The sequence below is a fragment of the Nematostella vectensis genome, chromosome 7 (genome assembly GCF_932526225.1).
Source record: "Nematostella vectensis chromosome 7, jaNemVect1.1, whole genome shotgun sequence".
Lineage (NCBI taxonomy): Eukaryota > Metazoa > Cnidaria > Anthozoa > Actiniaria > Edwardsiidae > Nematostella > Nematostella vectensis.
The window spans coordinates 3,481,488-3,502,680 of record NC_064040.1 but is presented as its reverse complement, the minus strand read 5'-3'; the positions used below and the strand labels follow the sequence as shown (position 1 = coordinate 3,502,680).

Here is a 21,193-nt window from a genome sequence, read left to right as displayed (position 1 = left end):
TCCAGATATTTATTTTGAATATCTAATGTTACTGTAGTTGGTTTTTGTCCGTATACTCTGATCACAGTAAACCCTGCATATTAAGAACCTAGTTATCTTTTCAAGCTAGCCTACCAGGTTCAAATTTAAATGGTGCATATAGAGGCATTAGGCTTCTAGCTTCTTATCTGAATATACAAAGATGGAGGAGGAGGCAATTCTTTTGGAAAACCGTAATGACGCCAAAAAGGGTAATGTTCAAAAGCTGTTAAAGTTGTTATAGAAAAATAACATTGTCTTATGTTTGTTTCAGCTTTGTTATGTTGGGACACTTGTTAGTAATTTTGTCCAGGATACCTTATGTCAAATGACTATTATTTTTCAAACATTTTTTCAACTTATATTTTTGTTATTTTTTAAACTGAATTGTTTAATTAAATGATTTGTCAAATTCATAATAACGTCTTTTCCTTGGTGTTTCTAAATTACTCTACTTTCTCCAGTATTAACCCCTGAAGTAGGTGGAGTTTAAACGGCCATTTTGTAAAAACAGGGGGGAGGGGGTTGAAGTCATCCCTTTAGTTACCCAATTAGTAGGGGGAAATAACAAAATAGGGAGTAAAAATTGACTCCCATTTTGAGGGTGAATTGTACTCTTTTAATGGAGTAACTACAAGCAACCTAGTAAATTACTCCACTTAGCTACCCCCTAAAGTGGGTAAAATCTACTCCCCTGAGAGAGTAGGGAAAAAAGGAGTAAAAAATAACTCCATTTTGAGGGTAAATTGTACTCCTTTAATGGAGTAATAGCAAGCAACCTAGTAAATCACTCCCTTTAGTTACTCCCCTACAGGGGTAAAATCTACTCCCTTGAGAGAGTAGAAAAAAGGGAGTAAAAAATTACTCCAAAAAGGGAGTCATTTTGTACCTCGGTTTTTTACTCCCCTTTTGGAGTTAAAACTACTCTCTGAAACTAACAGTGTGGTGATGGTGATGGCGATTGTGATGGGGATGGTGGTGGGGATAATGACGGTGATGGTGATTATGGTTGTGTTTGAAGTGATGGTGGTGCTGATGGTGATGGTGATGTCGGTGGTGATATTGATGGTGGTGATAGCAATGGTGATGGTGGTGGTGGTGATTGTAATGGTATGGCAATGTTGATGATGATGGTGGTGGTGGTGGTGATAATGACGGTGATGGTGATTATGGTCCTGTTTGAAGTGATAGTGGTGGATAAGGTAGTATTGGTGAAGTTAATATTGTTCGTTATACTGGTAATATTCATGACGTCTACGATAAAGGTAATTTAAGTGATAATAATATCATTGTGAATTTGTTTCAATCCGTCCAGTCCCCGTTGTCGCGCCTTACGGATTGACCGGGCTCAGTGATAGCCCCTACTCAGTACAGCTGTCCTGGCAGTTTAACGGGAGTGATGATCGTAACGTGCTGGGTATCCTGAGAGGGTTCAGGGTGTTTTATGGTGACGCCAAGCATCCCATCCCAGGCGATGTGCGAGATGGAAGGGTGCCTGACCTCTGGCCTTTCACGGTCTATAACTTTCGACTAGCTGGATACACCACGGCAGGAGATGGGCCCAAAAGTGATACAATAACCATCAGAACGCAGGGGACAGGTGAGAAAAAAGAACCATTTAGAAGCGAGGGAAAGGTGAGAGAAAAGAACCGATTTAGAAGCGAGGGAAAGGTGAGAGAAAAGAACCATTTAGAAGAGAGGGAAAGGTGAGAGAAAAGAACCATTTAAAAGCAAGGGAAAGGTGAAAGAAAAGAACCATTAAGGAGCAAGGGAAAGGTGAGAGAAAAGAACCATTTAGAAGAGAGGGAAAGGTGAGAGAAAAGAACCATTTAGAAGAGAGGGAAAGGTGAAAGAAAAGAACCATTTAGAAGCGAGGGAAAAGTGAGAGAAAAGAACCATACCCCATAATTTTTTTAACTAAAATATCAATTTGCAGACAACGCAGTTGTTTTTTTTAAGAGGGTTTTGAATCTGTTCCTTCTTATTGATAGCTTTATATTCAAGGGATATATGAGTTTAAGGTTCTTTGTGGATGTTTATTTTGTTCCCAGTTCCATCGGCGTCTCCGGAGAACATTCGAATAAGTGCTGCAAGTCCAACAAGTGTTAATGTCACGTGGGAAGATGTTCCCTTGCCAAACCGTAACGGGATTATCTTGGGATTTTACCTCATGTTTTACTTCAAAACAAACACATTACTACAAACTCTGCACCTAGCGCCAAACATAAGAAGCCGAGTGTTCAGCGGTCTTGAAGTTCACCGCCAGTACAGCGTAAAGATGTTTTCGTACACGGTGCACGGAAACGGGACGATCAGCAACATGCTGAGTGGTTATACTGGTGAATCAGGTTAGAGGCGGAGTGGAACTATCATGTGACAGTTATTGCTGTAATAGTGGTGGTGATGGCGATGGTGATGGCGATGGCGATGATGGTGATGGTGGTGGTGATGGTGGTGATGGTGATGGCGATGGCGATGGCGATGGCGATGGCGATGGCGATGGCGATGGCGATGGCATGGCGATGGCGATGGCGATGGCGATGGCGATGGCGATGGCGATGGCGATGGCGATGGCGATGGCGATGGCGATGGCGATGGCGATTGCGATGGCGATGGCGATGGCGATGGCGATGGCGATGGCGATAATGGTGATGGTGATGGTGGTGTCGATGGTGGTGTCGATGGTGGTGGTGGTGATGGTGATGGTGATGGTGATGGTGATGGTGATGGTGATGGTGATGGTGATGGTGATGGTGATGGTGATGGTGATGGTGATGGTGATGGTGATGGTGATGGTGATGGTGATGGTGATGGTGATGGTGATGGTGATGGTGGTGGTGGTGGTGGTGGTGGTGGTTGTGATGATGTTGGTGTTGCTGGTGGTGGTGGTGATGATGTTGGTGTTGCTGGTGGTTGTGGTGGTGGTGATGGTGATGGTGATGGTGATGGTGATGGTGATGGTGATGGTGATGGTGATGGTGATGGTGATGGTGGTGATGATGATGGTGATGGTGGTGGTGGTGGTGGTGATGATGGTGGTGGTGATGGTGGTGATGATGGTGATGGTGGTGGTGGTGATGGTGGCAATGATGATGATGGTGGTGGTGATAATGACGGTGATGGTGGTGTCGATGGTGGTGGTGGTGATGGTGGTGGTGATGGTGGTGGTGGTGGTGATGATGGTGGTGATGGTGATGATGGTGATGGTGGTAGTGGTGATGATGGTGGTGGTGAAGGTGGTGATGATGGTGATGGTGGTGGTGGTGGTGGTGATGATGGTGGTGGTGTTGGTGATAATGACGGTGATGGTGATGATGGTGGTGATGAGGGTGATTGTGATGGTGATGGTGATGGCGATTGTGATGGGGATGGGGATGGTGGTGGGGATAATGACGGTGATGGTGATTATGGTTGTGTTTGAAGTGATGGTGGTGCTGATGGTGATGGTGATGTCGGTGGTGATATTGATGGTGGTGATAGCAATGGTGATGGTGTTGGTGGTGATTGTAATGGTATGGCAATGTTGATGATGATGGTGGTGGTGATAATGACGGTGATGGTGATTATGGTCGTGTTTGAAGTGATAGTGGTGGATAAGGTAGTATTGGTGAAGTTAATATTGTTCGTTATACTGGTAATATTCATGACGTCTACGATAAAGGTAATTTAAGTGATAATAATATCATTGTGAATTTGTTTCAATCCGTCCAGTCCCCGTTGTCGCGCCTTACGGATTGACCGGGCTCAGTGATAGCCCCTACTCAGTACAGCTGTCCTGGCAGTTTAACGGGAGTGATGATCGTAACGTGCTGGGTATCCTGAGAGGGTTCAGGGTGTTTTATGGTGACGCCAAGCATCCCATCCCAGGCGATGTGCGAGATGGAAGGGTGCCTGACCTCTGGCCTTTCACGGTCTATAACTTTCGACTAGCTGGATACACCACGGCAGGAGATGGGCCCAAAAGTGATACAATAACCATCAGAACGCAGGGGACAGGTGAGAAAAAAAAACCATCTAGAAGCGAGGGAAAGGTGAGAGAAAAGAACCGATTTAGAAGCGAGGGAAAGGTGAGAGAAAAGAACCATTTAGAAGAGAGGGAAAGGTGAGAGAAAAGAACCATTTAAAAGCAAGGGAAAGATGAAAGAAAAGTACAATTTAGAAGCAAGGGAAAGGTGAGAGAAAATAACCATTTTGAAGTGAGGGAAAGGTGAGAGAAAAGAACCATTTAGAAGAGAGGGAAAGGTTAGAGAAAAGAACCATTTAAAAGCAAGGGAAAGGTGAGAGAAAAGTACCATTTAGAAGCAAGGGAAAGGTGAGAGAAAAGAACCATTTAGAAGCAAGGGAAAGGTGAGAGAAAAGAACCATTTAGAAGCGAGGGAAAGGTGAGAGAAAAGAACCATTTAGAAGCAAGGGAAAGGTGAGAGAAAAGAACCATTTTGAAGAGAGGGAAAGGTGAGAGAAAAGAACCATTTAGAAGCAAGGGAAAGATGAGAGAAAAGAACCATTTTGAAGAGAGGGATAGGTGAGAGAAAAGAACCATTTAGAAGCAAGGGAAAGGTGAGAGAAAAGAACCATTTAGAAGAGAGGGAAAGGTTAGAGAAAAGAACCATTTAAAAGGAAGGGAAAGGTGAGAGAAAAGTACCATTTAGAAGCAAGGGAAAGGTGAGAGAAAAGAACCATTTAGAAGCAAGGGAAAGGTGAGAGAAAAGAACCATTTAGAAGCGAGGGAAAGGTGAGAGAAAAGAACCATTTAGAAGCAAGGGAAAGGTGAGAGAAAAGAACCGTTTTGAAGAGAGGAAAAGGTGAGAGAAAAGAACCATTTAGAAGCAAGGGAAAGATGAGAGAAAAGAACCATTTTGAAGAGAGGGAAAGGTGAGAGAAAAGAACCATTTAGAAGCAAGGGAAAGGTGAGAGAAAAGAACCATTAAGGAGCAAGGGAAAGGTGAGAGAAAAGAACCATTTAGAAGAGAGGGAAAGGTGAGAGAAAAGAATCATTTAGAAGAGAGGGAAAGGTGAAAGAAAAGAACCATTTAGAAGCGAGGGAAAAGTGAGAGAAAAGAACCATACCCCATAATTTTTTTAACTAAAATATCAATTTGCAGACAACGCAGTTGTTTTTTTAAGAGGGTTTTGAATCTGTTCCTTCTTATTGATAGCTTTATATTCAAGGGATATATGAGTTTAAGGTTCTTTGTGGATGTTTATTTTGTTCCCAGTTCCATCGGCGTCTCCGGAGAACATTCGAATAAGTGCTGCAAGTCCAACAAGTGTTAATGTCACGTGGGAAGATGTTCCCTTGCCAAACCGTAACGGGATTATCTTGGGATTTTACCTCATGTTTTACTTCAAAACAAACACATTACTACAAACTCTGCACCTAGCGCCAAACATAAGAAGCCGAGTGTTCAGCGGTCTTGAAGTTCACCGCCAGTACAGCGTAAAGATGTTTTCGTACACGGTGCACGGAAACGGGACGATCAGCAACATGCTGAGTGGTTATACTGGTGAATCAGGTTAGAGGCGGAGTGGAACTATCATGTGACAGTTATTGCTGTAATAGTGGTGGTGATGGCGATGGTGATGGCGATGGCGATGATGGTGATGGTGGTGGTGGTGGTGGTGATGGTGGTGATGGTGATGGCGATGGCGATGGCGATGGCGATGGCGATGGCGAGGGCATGGCGATGGCGATGGCGATGGCGATGGCGATGGCGATGGCGATGGCGATGGCGATGGCGATGGCGATGGCGATGGCGATGATGGTGATGGTGATGGTGATGGTGATGGTGATGGTGATGGTGATGGTGATGGTGATGGTGATGGTGATGGTGATGGTGATGGTGATGGTGATGGTGATGGTGATGGTGATGGTGATGGTGATGGTGATGGTGATGGTGATGGTGATGGTGATGGTGATGGTGATGGTGATGGTGATGGTGATGGTGATGGTGATGGTGATGGTGATGGTGATGGTGATGGTGATGGTGATGGTGATGGTGATGGTGATGGTGATGGTGATGGTGATGGTGATGGTGATGGTGATGGTGATGGTGATGGTAGTGGTGATGGTGGTGATGATGTTGGTGATGGTGGTGGTGATGATGGTGGTGGTGATTGTGGTGATGATGGTGATGGTGGTGGTGGTGATGGTGGCAATGATGATGATGGTGGTGGTGATAATGACGGTGATGGTGGTGTCGATGGTGGTGGTGGTGATGGTGATGGTGATGATGGTGGTGGTGATAATAATAAAGGTGATGGGTGTTTGAAGTGATGATGATTGTGATATTGTTCGTTATGCTGATAATAATCATGACGTCTATGCTGATAATAATCATGACGTCTATGATGATGATAATTTTAAGATTGTATATCGCGAGACGTGAGCGCAGCCTGTGATGGTAAAGACAAACAAACGACTAAACGCTCTGGCCAAATACGCATGCGCTCCTTGGGCAATAAATCTTATTGGTGATTGTGGGAAACTGGCTAAGGTGGCGTCGATCCGATCATGGTTAATAGAGGAATGGTTACGAAACCCGGCGTAACAACTTCAAAGAACATTAGCAATAGGCGCTCTCTGATGTTGAACAGCCCTGTCACGTGATCACGAAGGTGCTCAAATCAAGCGTAAATACAAGGAAACATACGGACGAGATTAATGAATACGCTCATTCAAAAACAAATCGTTTATTGATTTATTTTAAAATTTGCTATTTTTATCCACTTCCTTTTAGTCTCTGTCTTTTTATCACTTTGCATGTTTCATCGCCATTGCATTCTGAGGTCTATACAGCCCTAGAAAATTAGGTTTATATGGCAATGTATGCTTGTATAAAGAAAGTAGAGCTCTATCGAACAATCTCAGTGAGCCATAATGGAATTTATTCGAATCTGCATCAATACTGAGGAGTTTTGAAAAGAACACGAGTGCGAGCAATTGGTCTAGTACTATGAGCTTTCCCTAATGTTGAAATTAAATGTTTTTTTTCCGTTTTAGAACTATGGCCATGTTTTTATTACGCTTCAATTGACGAGTTAACTCAGGCTGCAAACCGTATTTGGTACCGCCTGGATGGCGAACCTCCAAGACAAATTATGACTCGCTCCCCGAAAAGCTGCTTGGGACTTTGTGGGTGGATGAAAGGTACTCATCCTCAGAGGGAGACTGGGCCTGTAACACGTGACCTGTGTTTCGCTAGTGGAAGCGGTTCTTGTGAACACGAGGCCTTAGTGACAGTTCGTCAGTGTTACGGGTATTTTGTGTACAAGTTCCTGGGACTTCCTTCTGGCAAGCTGAGGATTTCTACCGAACAAGGTATCTGTGATATCAGCGCCATTCCCACCATCAACTGCATGAGAAAATAACCAAATGAAAAATGGAACTCTGCTAGAGTTGCCTCAGCTAACAGCAAAATAGAAATGATGGCAAAACAATGTCACGTAACAGTTGAATATATCTACTTCTATGTCAGTTGTTCTATGATGCTTGAGTTATGTGAACGGGTATATCAGGGGCATCACCAAGGGAGGTGATCGTCAAATTGTTTTATTGATCACGACGAAACATTCACCCTGATCTTTCGACGAACCCTTGTGTGCTGATATTTGATTGTACAATTTCAAAATAAGATGAAAATAGAATAATTTGTCGCAGTACATTAGTACGTCATTAGCTTTCATTCCAAATTCTCATAGAATGCGATTAAGTTGTGAGGTGCGTTAAAAACGATCTCACTTTATAGTGTGCGCCTTGTTTGTGTTGTGATGTGTACAATTTAATGACTTCACGTCATGGTTTTCGTCTTGTGTTTTAAGGTAAACATCTCGACACGCCATTGGAAGTCCTTTTCCATCAAAGGCCTGGTCACCATCTCACGGGTCACGTGTTCTACCAGGAATCTCCTGTTCTTTCCCCCACACAGTGCGTTGGCTACTGTCTAGTATCAGGTGAAAGATGCAAGTCGTTCAATTACAACAGCGCTCAAGACAACGGGATTTGCCAACTGAACAATGCCACGGCCACAAAGTATGATCAGCACATCTCATCCAATCAGGAGTGGGGATACTATGAGCCAATCACAGTTACTTTTGTGTAAAACAAGACACAGTGATTCTTCACGATTCAGCCAATCAAAACAGGGATTCCATGAGCCAATCAGAAGTTGGGATACTTTTGGGGCATTGGCAATGACACTTGCGTCATAAAAATTTACTAGATGAGTGTGATCTTGGCCACAACAGCAAGGGATTACCATCCGATTACTTTGTAGATATAGTAACCAAGCTAGTATGCACCGGCAATTTTTACTTGACACGCGAATCTATGGAAAAACGCACACAAGCCTTTTTTGTGGTTCAACAAATCCCGCCCAGGATATAGTGGTTACATTTTTTAAAGGGTTTACTGCACGCGAATCTATGCGCACAATTGTTCAAGCAAATATACCAATTTTATAACGTCCAGAAGAAATACCTGCGCACCTTGCTTGAGTTGATCCAAAAATGCTTGACGGCTGGCCCGTCAATAAACTGTGAATTACTCCGTTCATTTGCAAGGGGCAAGGCTGGCTTAAGGACTGTCCAACAGCGGTCTGTTTCTATTGAAAAATATCTATGATGAAGCACCCAAGTCTATAAATTCTGGCTGTGGCGTTGAAATGCCGAAATTACGACATATTTAGGTAATCTAGCGTTTTCTTTACAGTAATGAGTTCCACTGACCAGTTCTCCCGTCTCAATCTGGGACCTTAGGTGAATGCCCGCAAAGACTGCTGGATCTCCGAGGAGACGATATGCAGTCGGCTCTTATTTAAGGTTTTCTGTGGTATTCTGTCTCAGCTGCAAGCTGATCGTGCAGGCTTTCGTCCCCTATCGTTAATACGATTCCCGATGTTCGGAAACAAAAAACATTCCTGAATAGGCCCGAATAAGAACCATCTAGCAGGCTAGTTTTGTCAACAAGTTTGGTTCAGCATGACCATGAGCTCTTCTCTGGATTTAGACAAATCTCAGGCTGATTTGCCGGATGTATGAGGGGACTTGCCCCATCAAACACAAAACAGGGCCGATGACGATCAACACGGCGCGTGGCACTCACGCACGAAATCACGTGACCGATTATAGCGAACCATCCATAACTCATAAATAAAAGATAAATATAAAAGTGCACACCAGAACATGGCTTGGTTGTTATCATTTAATGAGTAATTATCTAAGAAATAATGCGATTGGAGCAACTTCAAAATGCCCATGCACAAAAAGTTTACAATGGGAATTTATTGAGCTTTGTTGAGTTTGAAGTACATCACACGTAGAGAAACACGTGATCAAAGTCCTTTGTCATCCGCCCCAGCTGTGAAAGGTCACTAACTTTTCACTCGATTAGTAGCGAGTGGGAAGCAAACAAGCAGCCTCGTTTCCCTGGCAAAAATGCGCGTGTGCAGTGGAAGTACTATCCATCGAAAAGATAGCAAGTGGTCGTGGCTTGTTTGTCTTAGTGCGACTTTATCTAACACCTTACACATGGGAATTGCCAACAGTTTTGCAGTGGTAATGCCTGTTCTTTTGGAGCGATTTAATGAGTCCAAAGGACGCGGAGGTAAGTAGTGAGCGCAACCAATTGATGGATGTTCAAAGCAATTCGAGAGGGTTAAATGAGATAATTACATGAGTTCAAAACTGGACTCGTTCATTGGTAGAGTAAGAGAGCAGTACGTGGGCTTCCCCAGACGAATAATCAAAATTATCTTGTAAATTATTGTTTCAAGTGGAAGCCTCTTGTTTTGCTTAATTGTTTTTTCAGCGCCTCAGCAAAACCTGGAGTATAAATCTTTGACACCTTTTATTCTATGAAAACAGTTTGTTCGACTTCTTCAAAAAGGAGAAAATTTCAGAAAAAAGTTTGCTAGGGGTCTAAGAGTAGCAAAAGCGTTTGTAATTTTGAATGCTAGCATGCAATAAACCATTCTGTGAAAAAAATCATCCTATCTGCAAAATATAAAGCTGGAAATCTGATAGTTAATATATATTTACTGCTCTACCAATGTAGTCATCGTATAAATGAGCTTTAATATTCATGCTGTGTAGATTTTGGAACTCGTGACTGATTGACTGTTTTTTTACTAATCCTTTCAACACCAAGGGAATACTGGATTTAGCCACTCAAACAAAACATCTTAAATGTCGAAACACTCAAACTGCCTTCAGGGTGAGGGAGGGTCGGAGTATTAGTTAACAAACAGCATAAAGGAGATATAATCATTTCCTCAGCTTTCAGGGTTTTTTTTTCATTCCAGGTCAAGCTAACGTTAGCACACGATTACCTTATATTAAAATTAACAACGATATGTTTATATATAATAAAACATAAACATATTTTAAAATAGCTAATTTCTGAATTATTTAACTTCCCTCAATCGACATGAAGAAATGAATCGTAACATAATCAAAACAAAAGAGGTTAATAAGGATTTTTAAAAAAAAGTTTAAATATTAGGTAACAGCTATTTCGCTAAGGTCAGTTAGTCAATAGCCTGCGTGCAGCCGGGAATAGTTCCGTAATAATGGAACTATTTCCGGCTGCAAGTAGGCTAGCTTGTAAATAGTCTTCCGGCCACGGGCGCTAGGATAGCAACACTTAATTCGAGAGGCAAATAAAGCAATGAAATTCCCTTTTAAAAACCTAAAAAAAAACCTCTAAACTATTCTATCGCCCGTGCAAGAGCACAATAAATCTAAAGCCCCAATTTTCACAACAGGATGGCTTGGCTCAATTGCTGTCACTATGACATTCCTACCAACTCCGCTGGCCGGCATAGTGTGCGGGCGGCTTGGCTGTCGGCTTACCTCAATGATGGGTGCCGTGACATGCGCACTGGGTCTTGTGCTGACGTCATTTTGTGAAAGCCTATTGCTGATGTACTTGACATACGGGTTCTTGTTCGGGCTTGGAGCTTGTTTTATCCACACTGGATGTGTATTTGCCGTCACAATGTACTTCAATAAAAGAAGGTTAGGTTTCAACCCCGGGAAGCTTAAACCATGCTCGTCGACAAGAAAAGATGAAACCTAGAGATTTGGTTTGGCCAAAGAGAGCTTAACAATTTTTAGGCATTTTTAAGAGCTTTTACACACGCGCACGGCACGGTTGTCGGGCAGATTTTAGTGTGTACTTTTATTGTGTCTCGGCCCAACTAAAAACCTGACGCTACAAGCGAATTTTTGGTATCGGGCCTGAGTTTTTCCCTTCGCTAACAAAGGCAGGGACACGAACATCTTAGCTTGTAAATATTCTGGGAAACAAAAGGTGGCAAATCACTGTATTTTTATGACCCATTTTCAGAGGGATGTAGAGTAATTCTTTATCTATAATAGTATTCTACCCCCAAATCTCTTGCGTGAGAGTCCCACGTGTCATTTCTAAATATAGGTCTCTCGCGACTGGCATTATGGGAGCTTCACAAAGCCTCGGTATCATCACACTCGCCCCAGTCCTACAAGAACTGCTCCACAGCCTCGGTTGGCGGAACACGTACCGCATCCTTGGCGCCCTTTTTAGCCTCGCTCTCATCGCCGCGTTCTCATTCGATCCGAATGTAGAGGACAGCGAGAAGACGGTCATGAAAAGCCACAGGGTGACCAACGAAAACAACGGTATGACTGATAACCACAGGGTGACCGACAACAAGTTAGCTGATAGCAATAAGGTCACCAAGCAAGAAGTTGACAAGGAAAAGCCAAAGTTTTCGTGTGAGATGTTCAAGCGGCCGGCATACATCCTAGCGCTCGTCTGCGTGCTGCTTGGCTGCTTTGGCGGACTCGTCACATTTGTGCATCTAGTAAGTGTTGCCAAAAATAGACCATTTTCACGATATTGCACGCGCATCCACAATTGATCCAAAATGCAGACAAAGGGAAATTTGAATCCAAAACTCTGTGAAAGAAGCACTCTGTCAGCATAGCGTCTGTAAACTCCACTCCGTACGCCATTTTAGATCAGCAATAGCCCGGCAGTCTGTGGCATTTTGGATGCGCGTGCAGCATCGTGACAACGGTCTATTGTATCGTAAAGCCCAGTGCGAGTCCATTACTATAGGATATCAGTAGTCGGTCCCTAACGATTTCCCTGCTGTGTCAAGGTCAAGCACTGTGAGGAGATGGGTGTGGCCGCACCACAGGCAGCCAATCTCTTCATCTTCATTGGCATTAGCTCCCTGATTTCTTCCGTCGTTTCCGGTCGGGTGCTGGACTTCCGGCGGATGTCACCGTTCTACGTCAATCAGTTTGCGAACACGGTACTTGCATCCAGTCTCCTGCTCCTACCGCAAGCGCGCGTCTACTGGCATTTCGTTCTCTTTGCTGTGTTTTTCGGCCTCGGCTTTGGATCGTTCATCACCACCATCTATTTGCTGTTGTTGAACACGGTCGAACCACGTCTCCGGTTGTACTCATTTCCAGTGGGCGAGGCGATCATATCCGCGGGTACCCTGGGAGGAGCCCCTCTTGCAGGTTCGTAGAGTTAATGGACAAATTTATAGAGAGGGCTGTAGAGTTAATGGACAAATTTATAGAGAGGGCCGTAGAGTTAATGGACAAATTTATAGAGAGGGCTGTAGAGTTAATGGACAAATTTATAGAGAGGGCCGTAGAGTTAATGGACAAATTTATACAGAGGGCTGTGTAGAGTTGATGGGAGAATTTAAATAGAGGGCCGTAGAGTTAATGGACAAATTTATAGAGAGGGCTGTAGAGTTAATGGGATAATTTATATAGAGGGCTGTAGAATTAATGGACAAATTTATATAGAGGGCTGTGTAGAGTTAATGGGAGAATTTATATAGAGGGCTGTGTAGAGTTAATGGCAGCAGCATCTAAGTGAGATTTTGAGTCAATGCCACTCTAGCAGGTATTTGGGTAGACTAAATGTCAGTATTTATATATACCTTATTACACTTTATTTTCGCGTCACTTAAATTTTGCGAATTTCGCGATTTAAAAAAAAAATCGTGAAAATAGAGTGTCGCGAAAATTTGGATGCGCGAATTTTCAGTGAGTACACAAAAGCCTTTGGGTGAAATATTACCCGTTTGATATACTTTATGGAAATACCTTGTCTATTAAGTCCTCTGATGTACATATAGTACCGTAAGGGGTTGAGTTGAACAATTTTGAACTGTATTTATAAATTTATAATATGAATATGTAGCACTAACGTAACCTTCGTGCATATGAAGCGCATATTTGATCGAATGTTGTTAATTTGCGCTATAAAATAAGTAAACATTGTCATAGTGTTGACGTCGCCAAATACGTTTCACATGCCGAAAACGTGATTATTCTAGCGCACTGTCACTTTCTCGCGTATTTATTGTGTATTTTTTTTTTCGCTTTTGAATTTTTTTAAGCAGCTTAGCAAAAAAAAAATGCATCTTCACAGTCACTGTACGCTTCACTTAGCTCTCGAGTAATTACCACATGATTTTAGAATTGCAATTCTGCTAATTCCCCATTCTCCCCTATAGTGGCATGAAAAAAAAAGATTACAGACAAGCTTTAGAGAAAATAGGTCAGCGTAGGCGTTAGTCATGTGTAGATTGTGCTAGTAAATTTGGGGAAAGTTGCTTGAAAATATAGCCAAAAGTTGCTCGCAAGCTGCTAATATATCAAAAGTTGCTCAAAACATTCAATTTCATTGTTTGTTTGTTTTCATTTCAACAATTTCATTAAATATTTTTCCATTCATTCAAATATGTTGAATGAAAAGAGTTTCGGAAGTGCCTACCCCGATAGAAATAGCCGCTGTCCGGATTTTGTGGGCACACGTAAAACGAGCCGTTTTATACAAATTTGCTACTCAAAAGTTGCCCAAGGTTGCTGGTCCTTCGAAAAGTTGCTCAAAACGCCAAAAGTTGCTCAAAAGTTCCTGAGCACAATCTACATATGCCTAGTAGGCGTGGCTGAATCGGGGAAATGAATCAGCACAAGGCTTAACGCCTCTGTGAGGTTGACGTTTTGGGAATTATTAGCCTTTCGTATCGTGTCCTCTATTTTTTAAATGATAAAGGTCAGTCGAGTGAAGCTACGGAAATAATGGGATGGGAAAATATTTCTCTACATATCAAGAAAATTCAGCCGCAATTCACATTCCATATAAGGAAACTAATATATTCCTTATTTGGAAACACTGCATGATTTTTGTAATTTTTAAGGTTACCGTACCGCAGATGCTTCGTAAACTTTATGACTTGTAATCAGAAGAGAAAAACACTGACTTTGACCATCTTTGGTCAATGGAGAAAGTATCTGAAAAGAAACTAAGAGTCCTCGGTACCGGTCCCTCAAAACGACAACGTTTTCTTCATATGAATAGCTTTGGATTAAAGTAATCTTTCTGTTCCTCAGGTTTTATCGCTGATGTTACTGGGTCGTATGAGCCTGCGTTTTATACGTTCGGCGGTATTCTCGCATTTGCCGCGCTACTGGCGTTCCCAGTCTACTTTTTTGGCCTTCACAACGTCAACAGGGATCCTGCATCTACCGTGGAAGGTTTACACGAAGTCGAGGTAAACAAGGCACTCGAACTGGAACGTGAAAAGAACGGAATTGGGAATAAAGCAACAGAAGAAGATAGTAGTGATGATAACAAGAACGGCAACATAACAGAAACATGGGCAGAGATAGAATTGACAAGTACAAATTGTCAATCCGTAGAAAACGATGGGAATGATAATGTCGCGTTTGATATCTCAGAGGAATCCACCAAACTGTAAGCACACATGTCCCGTCATGCATCCTCACACAAAAAATGGACAAAGGCATGGGTACAGCAGCCATGCTAATTTGACCAATCACAAGCGTAGCGAGAGAATTGGCGACTTGGCTTATAAGGCGCTACGCCGCTGCTCATATTCGGTGCCGCTATACACGCTCTTGGCGGTGATGTTTTGGTTACGCACGACCCAACGAAACTCTTAAAGTTTCCCTTAACAGGCTAGTGGCCAGATTGTCGAGTGTGTTGTTCAGATACTGCATTCCAAAAGCCTAAGATGTGGCGATCTTTCAGAACAAGAATACCTCTCTAGTATCCTCCTCTGCTCTTCCGCTAAAGTCCAGCTTGTCTAATCGCTAGTTTAGGGAGGCGTGCTATGGATTTTTCTAGAACATATTTATATCATTATTCTAGCCTTGATCCGGATATTGGCGTATTCAAGAGACACTGTATGGAATAGAGACAACAGACAAACTACTAGAAATGAATGGCATAATTTAATCATTGTTGAAACACCATAATTTTAATGTAAACCTTATAATGAAAATAAAGAACTCTTATCCCTACTAGCATTATTACTGCTAGACTTTGAATTATCTTTAGTTTGCCAGATTCTCTATTGTATTTTAGCGAGATTCTTCATTTATTATTATGAGTGACATGTATATCCAGGGTGGAGACCGCTGTAATTCTGAGCCCGCAATCTAAGAAGTGCCAGACTCTTGGACCACTGTAATGGCAATCTTTCTAAAAGTTCAGACTTTTCGGAAACGTGGCTTTTGTATGGCGACAAAGATCGTGGAAACGTCGGAGTCCATTCGGGCTGTCTCGCCCCAGTCCCACAGTATAAGCTTCCAGGTGGGCAGGAAATGCATTGTGAGCGGCCTGGGCTCGGAACAGCGCGCAAGCTGTCGGGCTTGGAGCCTGGTAACGAGGTGACGGGGCAGCCGTACGGGGGGACTGGGAAGTAGGGAGGCAGGACAGTTTGGAACGCGGGCTCGCTTGGATAGTAGATTCCAGGAAAAGGGAAGGGTGCTCGAGGGTTCTGTCTCTCTTGCTTGCGATGTTTGGCGCGACGATTTTGAAACCAAACCTGTAAAAAAGAACCACAAACGGAAAAGATTAAATCTAACTGCTAAGGAGATAAAGAATAAGGAATTTCAAAATGCCCTGATTCTCACTTGTGCAACGGATCTTTTGTTGCAAAAATCAACGGGAATGCCATTATGTTTAAGCAAACTATATGAACGTGATGCACCCATAAGTGAACGTGATGCACCCATACGTGAACGTGATGCACCCATACGTGAACGTGATGCACCCATACGTGAACGTGATGCACCCATACGTGAACGTGATGCACCCATACAAAATTCCGGTGCTCTATGGCTAGAGCATAAAATAGTGCGAATATGGAATATTTGCACTTTTATAAAAAAGTCCGAGTGGTCAAAACTGTTCAAGTAATACAGATCTATATTTTTTTAGAATTGTATTACATTTTACGAATTGTATAAACCCACAGATTTAACCCTCCCCCTCCCCCCCCTTTCAGGACGGATTTTGGATAAATCCTGGATCCGCCCCTAATCTAATATTTTCATAAAATAATCGCTGCTATTTTGATGAACAATACTTTTGAACAAATAGATCTGAGCTAAATAATCAAACATAAAAAACTCCTCAGGTGGTTACGTGCCTAATGCGTAAAGCCTTTTGTTGTGCAAGAATGGAAAACGTATACTAACACTGCAAAATACATTGTTTTCTTTAATGCGTATACTAACACACACACACACACACACACACACACACACAAATACCGAGATCATAGACACGTTAAAAAATAGACCTGTTATGACCACCAACCAGCACTGAAAGGGGATTGAATAAAAAAAAACATCCGAAAAAGATAACCAATTAAAAAAACAAATAAATGCTGAACTTGAAACGAATAAATAAAAAAAGATATAAAACCTAACACGGCAAGTTAACCAGCCAATAAAGATAAAATTTCGAATAAACAGAACGTTTTTCTGAACGACGTTTTGGGTTTCTAGTGCTTAATGGCATTAAATTCGCGGTAATATTAGCTTCATTGGTCTAGCATCAAAGCATCGCATGGTACTCTCAGGCATTCTGGCGCCAACTGCTAGCCCCAACAATAGCCGTATGGTAGGGCGAGCATTGATTTGCGATAAGCTACAGGTAATGCTAAGTAATTTGTTTTTAACTACCTAAGTGGGCCCATGTGCGCGCAATGGCTTTCTTATCTTGAACATCTACCTTTATCGATAACCATGACAAAATAAACGGTGTTTCGAACTGTTCGTCTTGTATCTTCGTGTTTCTTGCTAATTAAGAGAGTTTGGTAATATTCAATCATCCTTTTACATAAAAAGAATTAAAATCACGCGCGCTATTTACGGAGCAAGTCGAAGGACAATATTATCGGAAATACTAGAAGACCTACGATTAAGAGATCAATATGGCGTACACAAGCAAAACAAATCACGGAGGAAAAAACCCGTCAAAGTCAATACACCACGGAACACAAACTCTCTTAAGATATGACCAGATATGACTGAAACAAATTACGTCACAGTGTTATTCGTTTGAGCTCACGTCCGATTTCTGTATTATGTCCATGGTCTTATAGCAGCCACATATATATATATAAAAACAACCCAAACCCCTACTTTCTTACTCTATTTCAAATCATGAGTCATTGAAAAAGGAAAAAAGCAGGTTACTCTAAATTAAAGCCCTATATGTGTAGTATGATGGGCTTTGTATTTAATAAAAATCTTAATAGTGGCATCATATAAAGGCTGGGAGTGGAAGTATGAGGGCAAACAGTTCTTTTCATTTTTAGCGTACAGTAAAGACAAGAATCCACGAACAGGTTGCACATTCACGACTTATAAAGGACTTTTGACCTGCTGTACTTAAACACTGTGTGTTTAACGCTGTTTTAGAGATTAACTTGGAAAACAACTTTTTTTTACCAGTTTGGTCTAAGAATAAGTTGAAACAAGAAAGCATCCTGATAATGCAAGCGTGTGGAATAAAGGAAAAAAGTCTAAGGAAAAACAAAACGTCTTTTTAGTCTAATTAATATGGGTACCGGTTTTTTGCCGCTGGTGATAACTGTAGCAAGCGATCCATGACAATAAAAAAAAAAATCTAATGCCACGTGCCAACAAAAATTAACTCTTTTTCGGAGCTTGGGCGCACTCCAGGGAACCAGGATTATCTAAAAAATGCATTTGTTTTCTTTGATAGGAAAGGCAATTTATCGGGAACCCCACAGCGAGGACTAAACGGATAATGTAGCGCCCAAATGAACCATAACCGTGTCTTTGTTAAGCTTGAAAAATACCCTGAATGGTGATTGTTTGTTAGTTTAAGTAGTTGTTTTTCAAGCGAGGCACCGATGAATTTAGATAAATAGTCAAACGCAAAATAAAACGGCAATTGTAAAAATCGTCGTAATCACAACCCCGATAAAGTTAACAGATCAATCTATTAAATAACATATTATTATATGAAAGCTGCTTTTATCTTTGCTTTAACATGTCCCGGAACAACAGTGAGAAAATAACTGAATAAAGATATGTTTCATACACGCCCTAAAGCAATATGTAGTAAAATACATGTTCCCGCCTTTAGACGGATAAACGGTGGCGCCAATTTTCCTGCCATTTGGTTTGTGGACAAATAGAATGATTGGCAAATTGACCACCGTTGAGCTCTATCAATTCTATCGCTATACAATTACAGAACAATCCATCTTGCATTCCAAAACATTGCAGCCCACGCTATTACGGCACGCAATTTTCAATCCGCAAATTTCCCATTTATTTCATATTTCAAACCTCAAAATTGGCTAATTTCCTAGGTATCATAAACCAAAGATTGCCCTTGAGAAAAATCCTAGTCAACATAAAAACGATATTAAACTACCGGCTGTTATGGAAAAACAATTGAAAAGGCTTTGAAAGACATCTGGTTTGAAAAGTTTATAAATATATAAGTGTATCACTTACGAGTGAATGAATGGTTTGTTATAAACAGAGGCTAATATCTTGCGAAGGGCCGAAGCCTGTATCACAGCTGACACTTAGGCTATATCAACTTTATTATAACTGTTGTGAGTCACTCCCAATTTACGGTAGATTTAGAAGAATACAGTGGGAAGAGGCCAGTGGTCTTCTAACACCATTAGTGTAATTGTCTGTTAATCTGATTGAAGATTTCAAGGGGGTTGTGTGGGGTCGCATTCACTTTATCTATAGCTGCTTTGTTTTACAAGAAAGAGATAAAAATAAAATTACAACTCAAGTAAGTCACAAGTCAATAATAAATAAACACAAAAAGGGACAGTTCTGGACTCCTTTGGTTTGTTGTCTAGTAATCTTAACAGGTTTTTGTGAATACCCTTATTCAATAAACAGGATTTTCGCGCTTTTTCCATAGTGATAGACTAATACTGCTGTATTAAGTGGCTCTTTAAATAATAATCAACTGCGTTCATCAGATTGATTAAATACTTGCAGAGGGGGCACCCGACAAGTGGGAAAACACTGCGAAAACTGTGCGCTCGTGTTAGGATTTCCAGATCTATCCCCCCACGGTTGAATGGATTTGCTGAATCTGACGATCGTCTCTTAAAACGAGTGCTCGATAAAAATGAGATGCATATGCCTTCAATGCTCTCAGCCGTAGAGAAGCTCCTAACAGCTGCCATCACGAAGCTATTGTCGCCCATGACACGTGTTTTGCGATACAGGTGTCAAAATGCAATGCGCATGCGCGGAATTCGGGACCATAGCGCCTCTCAAACTTCCCAACAACTCAGTGAATATTTCCCAAACGCACACGACCGCAAAATCTCTTAATGAGAACAATCTAGAAACCCGAATTGCACGAGGCAGTAACGAAACTGTCATCATTTGAGCGCGTACCCCTACGGGTTCGCTCCGTTGTTTTGTGCCTCTAATTAAAGTAATCATATAAACAAAGCATTTTATTAATTTCTATGGCTGCCTAAAGCATACCTGGACGCGGGCCTCGTTTAGGTTGATACGTTTCGCGAGTTGTTCCCGGGTGAAGACATCTGGGTACTGTGACCGGCTAAAGGCCTCCTCAAGTGCGTCTAGTTGTAGCTTTGAGAAAGTAGTGCGGTGCCGTCTTTTTACAGTATTCAAGTCACTGTCGTTATCCTCCTCCTCTCTTTTTCTCTTTGCAGGAAACTCGTCTAAAAAAATTACAAAAACAATCACCGGTCAATATAAAAAAAATCCGCCCAGCGTTTTTCAGATAATAAAGAAGAAAGCTTTATCCGTTACTCTAAATAGATAGTTTCAACTTGTGTTTCCTATGTAAATAAAATTAGAATTTATATTACAACTTGGCGAGTGTTTTTGGAACAAACCACGACTTGGCACAGGGAGCTTACTCGGTGAGTTTCTAAATATTATGATTTCAAACTGTGCGTTTTTATACGTGACTAAGTCGACCCCCACTATTGCACAAACCTTCCTCAAACTTCCCACTCAAAGACTGCATTTCTCTGTGGTTTTGATCGACGTGGATTTTCTGGCTTGATGAGCTTTCCTCATTTTCTAACAACTTTTTCCTTGATGCAGACATGTCGCAGCGAAATTTGTTTTTTTTCCCCTGATGTTCGCACTTGCTCTGCGTCTAAGTTGAGTGCTAGTCAAACAGCCAGGGTAATTGCTTAATAAATCGTGTTTGGATAATAGACGTTTTATTGACCAATCATAGATCACAAATTGATTGTTTCACACTGTTTCAAGTGGATTCTGTGATGTGATTGGTCGAGAGTGAAGCTTTGCATAGATCATAATGAAATTCAATTGATTGTTATATGCTCCCGTTTGCGACTAGCATAGTACGAAGGCTCCGTGCTGAGCGATCTAAATATCTTTTTAACAAAGAAAACCAGGGGGTTACGATAGAAAGCCTACCTTTTGCAATCCAAGAATGTCAACTGTATCAGATTAAAGTGAACAAAGGCAATGACTTAATGAAATCTCATCACATTTGCCACTTCAAACCTTTTAAATTGTCAAAGAAAACTTTCGGCCCAAACAAATATTTGCTTTCTTTGCAACACTTCCAACCAAAATACGATTTCCAAGTTTATTGGCTCCAACAATTCCAGATAAGCTCTTTAAAATCCATAATCTGTTTAGCAAGATAATGAAGGGTGGACAAAAACCACGGTATAACAGAAAAAAGGATTGTTGTTCGTTCGTTTGGCCGCAGATAAAACACAGATATCGACACAAATTGAGTTTACTTTGCACTAAACTGATTAATTTGTGTATCTACATTTTACTCCCGTTAGGAAATTCAATTAACGCACTTAAATCTCAA

The 21,193-nt window shown here is 41.6% G+C and overlaps 3 protein-coding genes and 1 long non-coding RNA gene across 4 annotated transcripts in view; 3 read left to right on the top strand and 1 right to left on the bottom strand.

Moving 5' to 3' along the window:
• LOC125568344 overlaps positions 1-261 on the top strand; it is a 1,993-nt gene extending 1,732 nt beyond the window's left edge. Inside the window, exon 2 of the long non-coding RNA XR_007312258.1 lies at positions 1-261. This exon is cut by the window's left edge and continues 247 nt beyond it. This is a non-coding gene — a long non-coding RNA (uncharacterized LOC125568344).
• LOC116619611 (protein sidekick-2) overlaps positions 1-9,197 on the top strand; it is a 20,786-nt gene extending 11,589 nt beyond the window's left edge. The window contains exons 7-12 of the mRNA XM_048730372.1: positions 1,334-1,618; positions 2,070-2,366; positions 3,730-4,014; positions 5,235-5,531; positions 7,019-7,336; positions 7,837-9,197. Of these exons, the coding sequence (XP_048586329.1) occupies positions 1,334-1,618; positions 2,070-2,366; positions 3,730-4,014; positions 5,235-5,531; positions 7,019-7,336; positions 7,837-8,117 (1,763 nt within the window). The 3' untranslated portion in view covers positions 8,118-9,197. The remainder of the gene's footprint in view (positions 1-1,333; positions 1,619-2,069; positions 2,367-3,729; positions 4,015-5,234; positions 5,532-7,018; positions 7,337-7,836) is intronic.
• A 125-nt stretch (positions 9,198-9,322) lies between these two features.
• On the top strand, positions 9,323-15,354 carry LOC5514904 (monocarboxylate transporter 2). Its single transcript, XM_001635058.3, has 5 exons — positions 9,323-9,619; positions 10,779-11,031; positions 11,450-11,858; positions 12,159-12,528; positions 14,422-15,354. Exons 1-5 carry the CDS (start codon positions 9,451-9,453, stop codon positions 14,787-14,789), a joined length of 1,569 nt encoding a protein of 522 aa, XP_001635108.3. The 5' UTR covers positions 9,323-9,450; the 3' UTR covers positions 14,790-15,354.
• LOC5514903 (homeobox protein prophet of Pit-1) lies at positions 15,267-20,529 on the bottom strand. The gene is made up of 3 exons (XM_001635015.3): positions 20,329-20,529; positions 19,849-20,048; positions 15,267-15,881 (listed from the first exon to the last, which is right to left on the bottom strand). The coding sequence occupies exons 1-3, from the start codon at positions 20,441-20,443 to the stop codon at positions 15,438-15,440; spliced, it is 759 nt and encodes a 252-aa protein (XP_001635065.3). The 5' UTR covers positions 20,444-20,529; the 3' UTR covers positions 15,267-15,437.
• Between the last annotated feature and the right edge of the window lie 664 nt (positions 20,530-21,193).

What these genes read in the sequence shown, in the direction of transcription:
- LOC5514904 (XM_001635058.3), top strand. Translation starts at nt 9,451, where the DNA reads ATGCGCGTGTGCAGTGGAAGTACTATCCATCGAAAAGATAGCAAGTGG. An exon ending in ATGTACTTCAATAAAAGAAG is followed by an intron (nt 11,032 to 11,449) that starts GTTAGGTTTCAA and finishes TTCTAAATATAG; the next exon opens with GTCTCTCGCGACTGGCATTA. An exon ending in GGGAGGAGCCCCTCTTGCAG is followed by an intron (nt 12,529 to 14,421) that starts GTTCGTAGAGTT and finishes TCTGTTCCTCAG; the next exon opens with GTTTTATCGCTGATGTTACT.
- LOC5514903 (XM_001635015.3), bottom strand. Translation starts at nt 20,443, where the DNA reads ATGTCTGCATCAAGGAAAAAGTTGTTAGAAAATGAGGAAAGCTCATCA. An exon ending in GAGTGGGAAGTTTGAGGAAG is followed by an intron (nt 20,049 to 20,328) that starts GTTTGTGCAATA and finishes TAATTTTTTTAG; the next exon opens with ACGAGTTTCCTGCAAAGAGA. An exon ending in TAAACGAGGCCCGCGTCCAG is followed by an intron (nt 15,882 to 19,848) that starts GTATGCTTTAGG and finishes TCTTTTTTACAG; the next exon opens with GTTTGGTTTCAAAATCGTCG.